A 14,478-nucleotide genomic window follows, 5' to 3' on the forward strand; every position below is an offset into this window, starting at 1 on the left:
TGCTGCAGCCTATGTACACTCTATCATGAAAACAGTATTCCCTGATGGCAGCGATCTATTACAGCTCTATTCAGGCGTAGTTAGAGGAACACAACAACAAGTTCAAGGCGTTGACTTGACCTCCACATTTCCCCAGATCTTAATCCAATCGAGCATCTGAACAAACGAGACCAGTGCAGGGAGGGCCCACCTCACAACTGAAACAATGTCAAATACGACAGCACACCTTCAGGGGTCTAGTGGAGTCCACACCTCGACAAGTCAAGGCTGTTTTGGCAGCAATAGATGGACCAACACAACATTAGGCATGTGGTTATGTGTTACAGAATGTTACAGATAATCAGCATATGAGGACTCAACTGCAATTACTGCAAGAAGAACAACAGGGAAAAAAAGCCTGTAAAGACCTTGCAGGAATAATATTAATCCCAGCGCTGCCGTATGATTCACATTTCTTACAAGGCTCGTCAGTCTTGTGTGTTCTTTCGTGTTCTGCTGTATGGATTTCCTATGTTTGGAGATGTCCAGGCGAGATGGTTTGTTGCCTTGAACTGTGATCAATAGCTCTACGTGTGCTCTTCACCTGCCTGGAGCTCAGACTGCAGGAAGCTGAGGGCTTTAACTTGCCAGCGTCGGACCCAGACATGTGATGACTGAGGTGAAGTGCTGCAGAGGTAAATCTAGAAGGCAGGGGGAGGAAAAAAAAGGATCAAATAACATTTTCAGTCACTCTTAGCAACAGCACAGGTGCTGTTGACTTCCCCAATTATCTCTCAATTGGAGAGGGTTTAACCAAAAGATCTCTGAAAAAAAAAACAAAAACAAACAAATAAATAAAAATGCTTCACTTCAGGTCAAGGCTTCTCTCTGGTCTTCTGATGTTTTATTCAGCTGCCCTCTTCTAGCTGCGCTGCAGAGCGAGATAGATCGAAAGAGACACGGGAGAGAGGTGAGCAGGTAAACCTGGGGAAGGCTGCGAACGATACGAGTAAATCTGGCGCAGGAGACACAGGTGGGGAGATGAGACAGAATGAAATATCAGTAACAGTTAGAAGCAGCGTGACATTTACCAAGAAGTGAAATTTTCCCACAGGCCTGCGCAAGAAAAGCTGAAACGACACAGAAAAGTATATAGAAGACTTTCAGCAACCTGATTACAAATAAAAGCCCTGCAGTCACAGTCCCACTGAAGCATTAGCAATTTATCACACAAATGGACATCAGATGGATCACTGATAACGAGTTGATGAGGAAAGTTCATTTTAACCACATTAATTATGTTTTACAAATGAATCCTTAATTTGTGTGTAACATATTAATCTTACAGCTGTCCCATTCATTTAAATCTCAAATGTCAAGCAAATATTTGTACTGTACATGCAGAAATCTTTTAATAGCTCCTTTCACACACAAATGATGGTTCATTCTTTGTATGTGGTGACATATTGATGGATGCTGTATAGATCTGCTATTGTTTCAGTGTTCTCAGTGTTCCTAAGTGTCAATGAACCAGATGTGTTCTGCAGCTGCATCATGCTGCATTTTCACTGGACTGACTAATAGCGAGAATAAGAGAGCAAATCTCTAGCAGAAACCCACAGTAAAAGATTAACAACTGCAAAGCATGCTGCAGGAAGAATGCTGCACGAAAGCTCAGCGCTGCGATCACAGGATTCAATCTGTGCCACCAAACAAACATCTGCAATTTGGAGATTTGGACTTGTTTCTATGTAGTCACAATAACGGCCTCAGCGTCTGCCTCCAAGCGAGGCACAGCAAGCTAAACAGTTATCCATGTACTGGATAGTTTAGAGACAGCAAGTCTTCGATCACACTCAGGACAACAATTGACTCAAATGACCCAGTCTGCATATGTAAATAGCAATAACAATTATACAAAGCAGTAATCAAGTGGGAAAGTTTCATGGTGAAGTGGCAGCTATAGATTATACCAGAAACACAACCACAGGACACACATACGCCATATATTCCAGTTTTTTTCCTGTCTGTATTCTGAAGGAGGTGGTATAAATCATTAATAGGCTAATTAATGTAACATTATATTTCAAAAAACGTGGCCAAAATGTACTTTTCTTCTGGCTGTTGACCATATTAACAAAAACTAAAGTTATTTGTCTAAAGACAAATATCTATAGTTTTTGTACATATACATATTCATTTGTACATATCATGAGTTGCAAAATATGTGAACCCTAGTTTTCAGTGTCTGGTGGACGTTTCCACTAACTGCTGCTCAGTCGTCTATAGCGACACTTTAGCCCATTCCTCAGTACAGAATCTCTTCAGGTCTGAGATGGTGGTGGGTTTCCTCACATGTAGTGTTTGATTCAGGTCCTTCCACAGCATTTCTGTTGTATACAGATCTGAATTTTGTCTCCGTTCCAAAACATTAATTTCTTCTTCTTTAATCATTACTTTGTAGAACGACTCACATGTTTGGGGTCGCGCTGCATGACCCAGTTTCAGATGCCCTGACATTTTCATTTAGAATCTGTTCACGATCTGTCTGACTGTGGATTTGTGGATTCCAAACTGTTTAGAGATAGTTTTGTAACCTTTTCCAGCTCAGTGATCAGCAACAACTCTTTCTCTGGGGTCTTCAGAAAGCTCCTTTGTCTGTGCCTCCATACACTTCCACAAACACGTGCTGCAAAGATCAGACTGTGACAAATTCTTGACATTTTTTAAACAAAAGGAGGCACTGAACCATCCAAGCTTCACTATATTGACAGAAACACTTCTGAACAGATGGACTCTAATTTGGCCTTCAACTTGTAAACACAGAGGTGTACTTACCTTTACACTTAACAGATATGTAATATTGTCTCATTTTCCTGAATAAACAAAGACCAAGTGTAATATTTCTGTTTCATTTATTCCATTTCGGGATAGGTTCCATCAACCCCCCACGACCCTAGTGCAGGACTAAGCGGTACAGAAGATGAGATGACATTTATTCCATTTCTTTGTCTACCTTCTGGACTTGTGCAGAAATCTGCTGATGTTTCGAGTCTTTTAACCTCCTGAGAACCGAGCATTTATTTGGAATGCATCTAAATTTCTTCAAGATAAGATTAAGATCTTTATGTATTTGGGATTAGTAGCACCTAAGAAGTATAAAAAAATAAGCATCATCTTTGAACTGGAAGTAGTTTTTGAAAGAAAAAAAAATGTGTGGACGCAGGGATTAGTCCCCACTGTGAACCAAAATATAAAACTATTTCTTTTAATGCAAAAGCAGAACTGGAATCGATGAACTCCCAACCTCTTCAAACGAGTACTTGTGAATTTATTAAATTTTTAATGTCATATCATAGTAGAAAATGTAATAAACATAAATAAACAAGTGTATTGACCCAGTACATGCCAGACAAAAGTGTCTAAATAAAACAGGTCTAAATAATAAGAATAATAAGAAATAAGAATAAGATGCCATAAACCTAAAATATAATGTCTTCATATGAGGACGCTGGGTCTCACGAGGTTAATGCAAAAATGTAGAAAATTGTGGGGCGTGCAAAAAACACTTAAGGCACACTGTATGTGTTAGCTGACCACCACAAACACCACCCGAGTCCCACAGCCACCTGCTTGCCTTCTCATACCTCAGACACTGATACCTGGTCCAGGCTTCTGTACCTGTGTTAAACCCTTCCTGATCCTCCCGGGCTCATTCACATACTTCTGCTGCATGATGCTCAGAGTAAGTGTGTTAAACTGTCATCACATTCAGTTTACAGCACTTAACTCTGTCCACCCAGGCGTCTGCATTTGAGCCATGTTGCCCAACAATCACACACAACTGGCTCAAGAAATATAGAAAGAAAGTAATCAATAGTCATCTACACAGAACAAGTGAGAAACTGAGAATATGACAAAATGCAGTAACACAATATAGTTCTTGCAGGTGATTGTACATTCAGGTTTTAGGCTGCATTTTCTCAAAGGGTCCGAAAAGTAACAAGCTGTTGAAAAACCTTGGAGGAGAATTTCTGCAAAAAAGGAACCACTTTTGTATTTCAGTTCATCGCGGCCCATCTGGCCGGCCTTGACATACCACCTCAGCGGACAAGACACCTGATGAATGACGTGGAAGCTACCCTTGAAAAAAATCCTTGGTCTCAAACATTCTCGCAAATAACAGCTCAGTCAAGGCAAAGTATTTCACGCCCACACAGTGACAACAGTTTGAGTGTTTTATGTCAAGCTAAAAAGAAATTCAGCCCGCTTTTTTTCAGTTGCTGAACTAGAAAGGGAGAACTTGTAGATGAAAGCAAAACAGATAATACACACACACGCACACACATAAATACACTCCTAATCTGCTAAGGGAGCCTCCCTTGTTTGAGGAGGGGCCCTGCACCTGCTGTGGTGGCTAGGGGCCTCCTGTGGGGAAAACGCTGAGGGGGCCCAGGAGAGGCGCGACTGGTTCCAAAATATCACTTTTGTTAAACAGCACATCAGTCCTGGGCTGTACCCACCCCCCACCCCCACACACAGGACATACCTCAGCCTGGGCTTCAGCCTCAGGCTCAGCTCGGGGCCTCGGCAGTCGAGCCCCGGCTCAGGCTTCACGTTGTCTTCAGCAACCTTCGACGGGTTTTGCCCTCGAGGTTGCCTCCCTGTCTGAGCAGAGATTCCCAAGCCCAAGGTTCGGTCTACTCAGACAAAAACAAACGCTGCATCCAAACCACCTGCGGCTTCCTATCTCAGTCTCCTCAACGTTTGAGGAAACATAGATGGGTCTTGGCACCTGCACTCCATCGCATTTAAAGCTGCAATCACACTTCAAGATGGCTCAAAGTTTGTTCTCGATCCAGAGAGCAGCAGCATCCAACATTTTTACAGACAGCAAAAACTGTGGAGAAAAAAATGAGCAGAACTTTGATGAAAGGAATTAGCAGAACTTTGAAGGTTTGGAGTACATTTTGCTGAGAATACTAAAACACAGCCTGACTCCGAAGATAACAAAAAGCACTAACCGTCCCCTTTGTAATCCACACCTTACATCTGGTTTGTTCAGTCGCTACAAGGAAACAATCATAGGGAGTATTTCTTGGACATTTTCTTGGCCTGAGTAACTTCCTGGATTTTCCATTTGCCTTGCTTAAAAACAAACAAACACTGAAACGTTGTTTTTACACTGTCAGGTGTGCGATTGCGATATGCAGCTTGTGTTATCTTCGTACAGAACCAGGCTGCTGATTTCCCCGCGTTTCCCATAAGCTAAACTAAGCAGCCTCATGACAGTGGAACCAAACCCTAGGTGAGAGAGGCTAATAAGCACGTTTCCCAACTGTTCCTTAAATGTGCCGTCTCATGGCCAACAAGCTTCCCAGCATCGAGCCTCAAAGCCTACCGTAATACCAGCAACAGCCGCCGCCTTCAGCCGGTACCCGCTGGGAGATCCTGAATCACTAAAAGGTGAAGGAGCAAAGAACCAAGAAATTAAGCCTCTCAGCAGCAGCACTACCTGAGCTCTGCACATCAAAGACGGAGCAGAAACCAGCGGGGAGGTTGTTCTTCCACTGGGGACTCTTTCAGCACCGCGCTGCCTGACAAATAGGCTGGAAGGTTCAGTGCATTAACCCACATGTTGACACTAGGCTGGGAGCACGGAGTGATGGAGGGCCAATAGGGGGCTGCAGGGAATGACATATGGCTCGGGTCTGTGGGGTGCAATAAACAGAGCATACATACATGCATGCACAGGCAAAAAACACACAGGCAAGGACCAACACTCAGCAAACACACGGCTACGGAAGTGCACCTGTAGCTGGTTGGGTTGTTATTTGATTTTTTACGGATAACGCGATTCTCCGAAATGAATCTGCATCCTGCACACACACACAGGAGAGGTCGTCCCTCTGTGATCTGTAGCTGCTTCACCCTCCTGTCAGAGATGTGCCACAGCACAGCTGTATGTGAGATGAGCCCTCATTAGGGCGTTAAGACTGCGGAAGAGTCACAGACACAACACGGCCGCACAGACAGACAGACAGACAGACAGAGATGTGCCATGTCTCACACACGGGGAGGCGGGCGCTGCTGGGGGAAACTGTAACGACCAAATGAAAGCAGGCAGACTTCAACAACACCTGCATAGGCGAGAGATTCTGCGATTGAAATCAGCAACAGTGCAGCTCTGATCAGAGGATGCACACAACAGAAAATAGACCTGAGGTCTGCATAAATGTCTTAGCTCCGCCGCGCCACAGTCACGTGGTTATATAGGCAGACTTTAATAAGGTAAAACGTGTGAAAAAAATGTGTTTTCGTCGTTGTTTTAACAGCCCGCTAACCTTTATCAAGATCTTTCCATGCCTGATCTGGAAAAAGTGACAACTGGGAAATTAAACCATAAAAAGGAAAACAGTCAATTAAAGCATTCAAGGAGTTTATTGACTCTTGGAGATTTAACTGTATAACGTATAAATCCTACAGTTGCAGAGCTCACTCCACTATAATCTTAAATAGCGCAGCCCTCCATGCTCCCATTAGGTCATTAACGTTACAGCACATTCAAAACGTAGGCGGAAAGGGTTTGGGGGGAGTAAAAAGAAAAGCCCTCTTCACCCCTTTTTCTCCCTCAAGGAAGTGCGTGGAAAAAGAAAAAAGAGAATGAAAAAAAAAATCTCCTTCATCTCCGCAGGCAGCCTAAATCCTCGCTAGAGCTGCAGCCAAGAACGAAATTAAAAAGACCCGAGTGTTGAGATGTTTAACGGGCGCATTGCTGTTCTGAGAGGGGACGGAAGTTCTCTCGTGCTTAGCAATTTGTTCCTGTGCTCTCTGCTTTTTGGACGGATCAGGCCGATTAAAACGGCGCAGCCCCACACGCACACGCCAGCTCCAGTGGCAGCGGACCCGATAAGACATGATGATTCTGTCACCAGTGTATCGCGGTCACAACAAACAAGCCCTCATGCAGCGTGTTATCTGAAAGACTCTTGGTTACTTTGTGGTCTGATGTTTATTCGGCACTTAAAGAAAACATGGACATGTGTGAGAAAAAAGCAGCATTTTGCTTATTGTGTTGTGTATGTCTGAATGTGTATGGGTGTATGTATTTGGACACTGTAGAGCCACCACTGGAGAGATTTCTCTTCGTGTAGATTATAATCTGCTCATCTTATTTAACGAAGAAGACGCCTCAGATGCCTTTGTCTTTCCTAATGGTTTGGGGTTAAATGGTTGGAGAGGGGTTAAATGTAAAAGTCCTCAGACATGGAGAAACCCGAGTAGCATGGGGAAAGGGTCGGAGCACGTCTCAGAAAGCTTTGGTTCCTTGTAGCCCTGATTACCTGTGATGAAAGAGGAAGAAAAGACAAGGGTTGACCGGGGTTGAGAACTGAGAGCGGTTACACACAACTGGCCTCACAACAGGCTGCAGCCTCAATCTAATAATGTCATGTACGGTCATGGACCAGTCACAGAGGCAGATTTAGGACAGTGTTTTTAACATTTCTGAAAATACTTTGACTTAAGTGCAGGTATTAAGTGTATTTGTTCCACTGCTGCAGCCAGCAATTAAAGACTCAGATGGGGAAAAAAGCCTGGCTCTGAAGATAACTAAATACACCAACTCTCTAACCTATGCTTTATGTCTCGTTTGCTGAGATGGTACAAAATGTAAATAGAGGGTATTAACGTTTAAAGTGTAGAGGAGACTGTGATGGAGACTGAGTAATAAGTATTTGCCAATGTTTTAGAAATAGAGGCTGTGATACATATCCTTAGATATGTAATAATAAAGTGTACAGATGTAAATAATGATGATAATGGTAAATGGTCTGAACTTTCCTACCATAGTGGTACACAGGGCGCTTTGCAGTGAGTCATTCGCCCATTCACACACACCTACACACCAGTGGCCGAAGATGTCTGAGCCGCAGTTGCCCGTTTGCGTAGCGTATGAATTTTAGTTCCGATTTTCTAGTTTTTCACAACTGAACAACTCAGAGGTAGATGTTAGTTAGGCCACTAATGTTGGAAGAGCTTTTCATACTTACACTATGAGATTCTCTTTTATCAGAGGGTAAATTTATTCTTGAGCGCTGACGTTTTATCAACTTAGAATATCACAAGCACAAGTACTTATTTGACAGAAACATGACTCCTATAGGAGTTGAATATTATTTTTATTGATGAGCTGCTGTGTAAGCTGCCGACTGTTTGGCTGGTTAAAATACAAAATATAAAAGTTGAAATTGTCCTGATTGGAGCAAAGGGGAAAATGTTAAGCGTATTAAACTGTGTCGCAGCTGTACTTTAACAGCCCTATGAAGATTCCTTATGAGGAAGTGGTACTGAAATGATTAGGCTAAATTAACCAAACATTTGAGCGCAGACACTCGGGCGTTATTTTCAGACCGTCCCTGTGGGGAAAGGCTTCAGGAAGGAACTCATTCAGGTTTCCAGGGTCGGAGGTTAAAGGAGTCCTTAATGAGCCTCACAGAGGTATTTTCTGAGTCCAGGAACTCAGACCCTGGAGGCCTTGCAGGAAACTAAAACGCAGCGGTTTTGTCCAGATATTGGGATAACACGGCCGCGAAGAACACGAGAAACCGCACTGCTGATGAACTCATGCAGAGCTGCAGAGCCAAAGCGGAGGCCTGAGAACGGAGGCGCAAACAGCTGTGATCAAACTGAGGGATGAGGATCCTCGCCTGTGACACAACCTCATTTGGTCTCCCGGTGGCCTGCATACTTTGGCTTCCAGCAGGCAAAACGCCCCCCAGGGATCCTAAAATACACGGCGCAGCGAGCAGCCGTGAGGTGGGGCAGGAGCCAGGGAGAGGGGAGAGAGGAAGAGCTGGGAGCAGAGCTGCAAGCCTGGACAAGCCGATCAGCTTCACAGTCCTCACAAGAGTCAGGCTCACAACACTGGAGGAAAGCCAAAGCCTTCTTTAGCTTGTTTGTTTGCATGAAAAGTTCAGACTTAAAGACCTGACACTCAGCTGGTAGCAGGAGGAAGGAGGAACAAAAGCTGACACATAGCTAGATTCACATATAGCTGCTATGTGTCTTTCTCCTGCCTCAATCTGCCTTTATTTAGCCATACTTCAATCCTCAGAGCACTTCTAAATGAGTAGTGGGCTTAATTTAGGAAGCAGAGCTCGATCAGGCTATCAGGGTCACTGGGGTCGCCATTTGTTGGCGTCCAAAGATCATGACTGACACACGCTGGACAAAGGAGGTCACTGCAGCTTTTATTTCACAAAACACAGAGGGCGCTGTTTGAGTTGATTTGGTAAAGACGACTCAGGACACAGGCTGTATTCACAGTTACCAGACAATGAAAGGAAACTGAATCGTTTTAATTCTCCCCTTTTCACACACGGCTTTGGGTGGAAGCACGAGTGCTCATACAGGAATGGACACGTAGCTACAGACATTTAATGATCTCACTTCATCAACACTTGCATCCTCAGTAGTCACCACTAACCACAACAACACATCATCCCCGATCAGTCACCAAAAACATTCATGACTCCTTAATGACAAACAGGACGGAGGACACTGGAAATATATGCAGACAAACTTCCTGGTAAGGCATGTTTCAACCGGTAATAGGAAGACAAATTCATGTGAAACAACTGCTAAGACCTAACACAAAGGTAGTGTGTGCATAGAATATATATGCAGCTTTCAGCAGATGGACGTGTTTATGTCGATGTCAACACCTGGAAATGAAGGCTGGAATTTATTACCCGACAGTAAAACTTTAAAAATCTGTTACAGCTCCATTTAAGTGCATTATAAACTATTTATTGAACGATCACATGAAGCTAAATACTAAACCAGACAGTTAACATTAAGGGTTACCAAATAGCTGTATGTTTTTTTTAGACTGAGACACAGTTGATGGTACACAGACCATGAATACTCTTTGATGCACACACACAGTGGAAAGACACGCAACATGAGTGACTTTAGCCCCACCTAGTGACAAAGTGCATACATGCGTTGGATGGCTAGCAGCCTACCTGATGAGGAATTAAAATAATTAAGGCTCAGTCTCTGTCGTCTGCACATTAAGACTTTGTTACTACTCCAAGAAGCTCTATACTTCGATTCATGTTCTGCTCCGTTTACAAAAAAGGAATATGGAAGCTTTAAACTTTCGTCAACCTGTTTAGAGTCAGAATTTCCAAAGTGCAAATGTCTCAGCTGTTGTTTTGGTTCAGACCGCACACACTGGACGTGTATGTACGGATCTACTGAGGGCTATGTAGTTACTGCTCCTGTAAACGAGGGAGGATGTAGGACTAAGAGTTCAGGGGTCGCACACGGTCATCATCTGAGTCTGGGGAAGATTCTGATGAAGAGGATCATGCTGATGAAGGTGAAGGAGACCAGGATGAGCATCAGCCACAGCAGCCAGTTCACAGACTTCTTGGTGTGCTGCTCCAGACGCTCCGACTCCGTCTTCAGCTTCTCAAAGTTCATGTCTGCCTGACGCATGGACTGGCTCAGAGTCTGGGAGGCAGAGGGAGACATGACTAAATACTAAGATACATAAATATTAACAGCTGAATAGCTCTCATGCACTGGGTGAAGGATATGTGTTCTGCGCTGCCAACTTGTGGCCAGAATCTGTTTAGACATGTGGCATCAAGATGAGAAAAAGTGTCAGGAACAGAAACCAAATTAATGCTCACTACAAAACAAAGAATACATCCCACAGACAGGATAAGACAGTGAAAGTTGTATTGTGTATTAACACTGAGGATCTGGGATAGGAGCAAAGCAAGTGATAATTTGCCTATGAAACAGTTTGTAATGAACATCTTGGTGTCCTTATCAGAGTAAGAGTCTCATAACACACCACTTAGATTTCTCTACTTCTTCTGTTCAAATCCTGCTAAACACTCTGTGTGTTTACATGCATGTGAAAAAAACGAATTATTGCTTTAATCGGACTATAACAGGAGAACTTAAGTGCATGTAAACACGTTACTCCGATTAAAATCGGAGTTCTCATTATCTGATTGAGACACCCAGATAATGCGATTGGAATTAGTTTTTCTCCGGCATGTATACAGTGAATTGCATTTTTCCATCAGATAATGCGTGTGCGCATGCTCCACAACCACTGCGCTGGCGTGTGACCCCAGAACAAAAACATCCAAGACAGCCGGTCGCAGTAGAAGAAGAACCGTCTGAGGGATAGGGCGGGTCTTATCTGCACCAGAATTAATGCGAACATCACGTACGAGATTAAAAAATGTAGTTTTATCCGTCTGGTTGTTTGAAACGCTGGTCTGCTGACGTAATAGGTCAACCGGAAAGCAAGCCGTATTAACGTGGTATTAACCCACTGGAAAGACACATATCGCCACCTAGTGTGGAGGAGGGGACTAGTTATGGGACAAGGACTGTAGTCAGTAAGTCGAATTTTGAGCATAACTCCATTAAGCTCTGCATGTAAACGCACTCAGTGACTGGCCCTGTGGATCTCTGCCATGGCCTTTGTCCATTCAGCTACCTGGTTGTCCTGTTTGATGATGTTCTGCGCTGCCAGACTGTTGTTCTTTAGGTTTCTGGCCAGGTTGAGCATGTCATCTGCCAGCTTCTCCTGCAGGTTGTGGTGATGCTGCAGGACCGCGTCCAGCTCTGCAGCAGACTGACGCTCATCCAGAGGAAGAGACCTGAAAAAGAGTTACACATCTTCATTTAGACTTAGGGACTTAGACTTGACTTCACTGATCCCTTCGGGATGACTCCCTCCAGGAAATTAGATTTCCAGCAGCTGTGTACAAAAGAAATAAGAAATAGAATAGAGAATGTACAATATACAATAAACTCTTTGTCGATTAAATAGACAACGTACAATATACAGTAGACTCTTAACCGATTAAATTAAACATAACAGATATCACGTTTCAAATTTATTTGACTGTGGGTGTGAAGCTGAGGCTCTGATCTACAGTCACAACAAGGAGTTGAGTATATAAAGGAATTTAGAAAAAACAGCTTAAGCAAGACAGTCAGTGGAGGGAATGAGCCTGACTAGGAACAAGAAGCTACAGTTTTTTACAGACAAGCAGTAATATTCCATGTGGTTTACCTTCGGTTTCTCAGGTCTGATGAGTCTATAGAGAGAAAAGGATCAAATCACCTTTAGAACATGCTTTTATTTGAACATGAGCTTGTTAAATGACCTGCTGTCAGTCAAGATGCGTTAAAACCAAAATAATTCTTACCTTTGTCTGACAGCCCCTGTACCGACACAAAACAACAAAAACAGGCATAAATAAAATGGGAAAGAACAAATATGGTACATAAACTGCAACTGCACTGAAACTATCTGATCAAACTAACTTAACTAGTCCAATTCTGAAAGTACGAATAATAAAGTCAATTTTAAGTGTAGAAGAAGTGCAAAAACTTCTACAGCCTTGGACAAAGGATTGTTGACAGCGCTACATGTCAGCTCAGCAGTGCACATCTTATCCTACCGTGCCGAGCAGCTCATCCCTCATCTCTCCTGTACATCGGGCCTTTGTCTGCATGTGGACAGTTTTAGTGGCGGGCATCCTCTCGTTGGCTATTGTGGGTGTTCGGCCAGGGGCGAGGAACTGGTTCGCTAAAGCTTTCTCTGTTGTTGAAGACTGAAAAGGAAAAAAAGCGGCAGAGACGGGAGGTCAGAAGAAGTTCTGTAGTGGCAGTAAAGAAGAGACTAAACTGAGCAAGAATGTAGCGTTTATTTTTCAGTATTTATTTAATATTACAACTCTCACAGAAATCTGTAAGACCTTTCTACTGACCAGTTTCTCAGCCTCTAGAAGTCCTTTAAGGAAATCTACTTTTCTTGTGTATTCAGTCAGGACCTCTAGTGTTGGCTTGCTGGAAGAAGATACAAGTAGTCAGAACTAAAAGAAACAGTTTGGTTATTCTGAAGTAACTGCAATTGAACTAAAGCATGAACAAGTGTTTTCATAAAAAAAAAAAAAAAGAAAAGAAAAAAAAGAACTGGCCTAAAAAAGGCTCTTGTTAACACTTGGAGGATGATGTTACCTTGGGCTTTTCCTCAAAGCCACCAGCATCTCTTCTAAGGCACCAACATACTACAACAGACAGAACAGAAACACATACGCTACAATTTAGACTTTTAAACACAATAAAAAGCTGTGAACTATGATTGTTTTAAAGACTTTAGTCTTTAATTTAGTTTGATTTGGGTGTCAACAAAGTCACAGAAGCGACTGTATATTCACATTTATTATTTTTGGATTCTCGGAGATATATGAGTGAAATGACTCATGAAGACTACTCCGGATTTACTTTTCGTTCACAGTTTAGCAACGTAGCTCCATTTGAACGGTAACGTACATGAGTTGAGGTGGCGGAGAGAAAGATAAAGCTCAGTAAGTAAACCCTGTCAGTGGATTCAGTGGCGACGTGGCTAACAGCGGCTCACAGCTGCAGAGCTAACAACAACAGCAGTCGTGCTAACTTTAGCTCCTGAAGGTCAGACAAAAACCAGCTCTGCGTTACCGCATTCACTCCGCCTTTACGTGCCTTACCTTTTCTAACCTCCATTCAGCCTCCCCCCGTTTTTCGGACGCTATTGACTCACAGCGAGACAATAATCTTATGAAGTTAATTTCCAATCTGGAAGCCATGTTTGAAGCCGACACACCGTCGCAGTGGTTTGACGTCACAAAGCGCAAATGCTATGGGGGTGAGACCAGCGTCATTGCAAGAAAAAAAACAAAAAAACATTTAGGACATATCTAAAGTAAATTGAAAAGTGGCACAGTTAAAAAAATAAGGTTATTGGGTTGACCTGAATTGTTATTGTTTTTAAAAAATGTGTTGATTGTGTCGGCTGTTGGTTCAATCCTATAATGGCTAAGAAAACGAAAAAAGAAAATGACGTATTACGTGCAGCATTTACGCGCGTACAGAGGTCTGCGACTTCTGTCCCATATATGACCCAGCAGAATTAAGGGGTTTATTATATACTATATAATATCAAGAAACTATACATCGTTTTGAAAGATTAAAATATTAACAACATATTTACAATATATAGTTACAACCTTGAATTGTGTTTGTCATTTTTCATCTCATACATAGACTATATTCCTGTTTTTCCTCCATCTTTTCACCATCACAATGCAGACTTAAAAGTGATATCTGAGCTGCGCCAGTCATTATTGTCATAGTAACCCCTCTGACGTGGGCAGAGGTTTAATGGATCTGCCATGTTTCAAAGACATGTCTGTGGGTGGTGCAGGACTTTAAAAAGACATAATGTGACATGTCTATATACATTCTGACGAGTTGGTGCATTAGAGAAGATTAAAGGGCCACTAATGTTACAGAGTAATGACAATGTGCTTTTCGTGTGTCTAAACAGTATTATATTATTCTGTGGCTCTGGATAAACTATTTGAGAAACTAAACCACAAGTCTCATATTATTGCTTACCTGATGATCATGAAAAGT

At 42.7% G+C, this 14,478-nt stretch overlaps 1 protein-coding gene across 1 annotated transcript; it reads right to left on the reverse strand.

Annotated features, from left to right (window-relative positions):
• Positions 1-9,295: 9,295 nt before the first annotated feature.
• On the reverse strand, positions 9,296-13,716 carry use1 (unconventional SNARE in the ER 1 homolog (S. cerevisiae)). The gene is made up of 8 exons (XM_047588320.1): positions 13,551-13,716; positions 13,042-13,091; positions 12,792-12,870; positions 12,483-12,635; positions 12,228-12,243; positions 12,092-12,116; positions 11,510-11,672; positions 9,296-10,500 (listed from the first exon to the last, which is right to left on the reverse strand). Exons 1-8 carry the CDS (start codon positions 13,647-13,649, stop codon positions 10,318-10,320), a joined length of 768 nt encoding a protein of 255 aa, XP_047444276.1. The 5' UTR covers positions 13,650-13,716; the 3' UTR covers positions 9,296-10,317.
• Between the last annotated feature and the right edge of the window lie 762 nt (positions 13,717-14,478).

The sequence above is a fragment of the Mugil cephalus genome, chromosome 6 (genome assembly GCF_022458985.1).
Source record: "Mugil cephalus isolate CIBA_MC_2020 chromosome 6, CIBA_Mcephalus_1.1, whole genome shotgun sequence".
Classification (NCBI taxonomy): Eukaryota; Metazoa; Chordata; class Actinopteri; order Mugiliformes; family Mugilidae; genus Mugil; species Mugil cephalus.

Coding starts and splice junctions, on each gene's coding strand:
- use1 (XM_047588320.1), bottom strand. CDS start 13,649: ATGGCTTCCAGATTGGAAATTAACTTCATAAGATTATTGTCTCGCTGT. Junction 13,092..13,550: donor CTGAATGGAGGTTAGAAAAG/GTAAGGCACGTA, acceptor TGTCTGTTGTAG/TATGTTGGTGCCTTAGAAGA. Junction 11,673..12,091: donor TCAGACCTGAGAAACCGAAG/GTAAACCACATG, acceptor ACTCTTTTTCAG/GTCTCTTCCTCTGGATGAGC.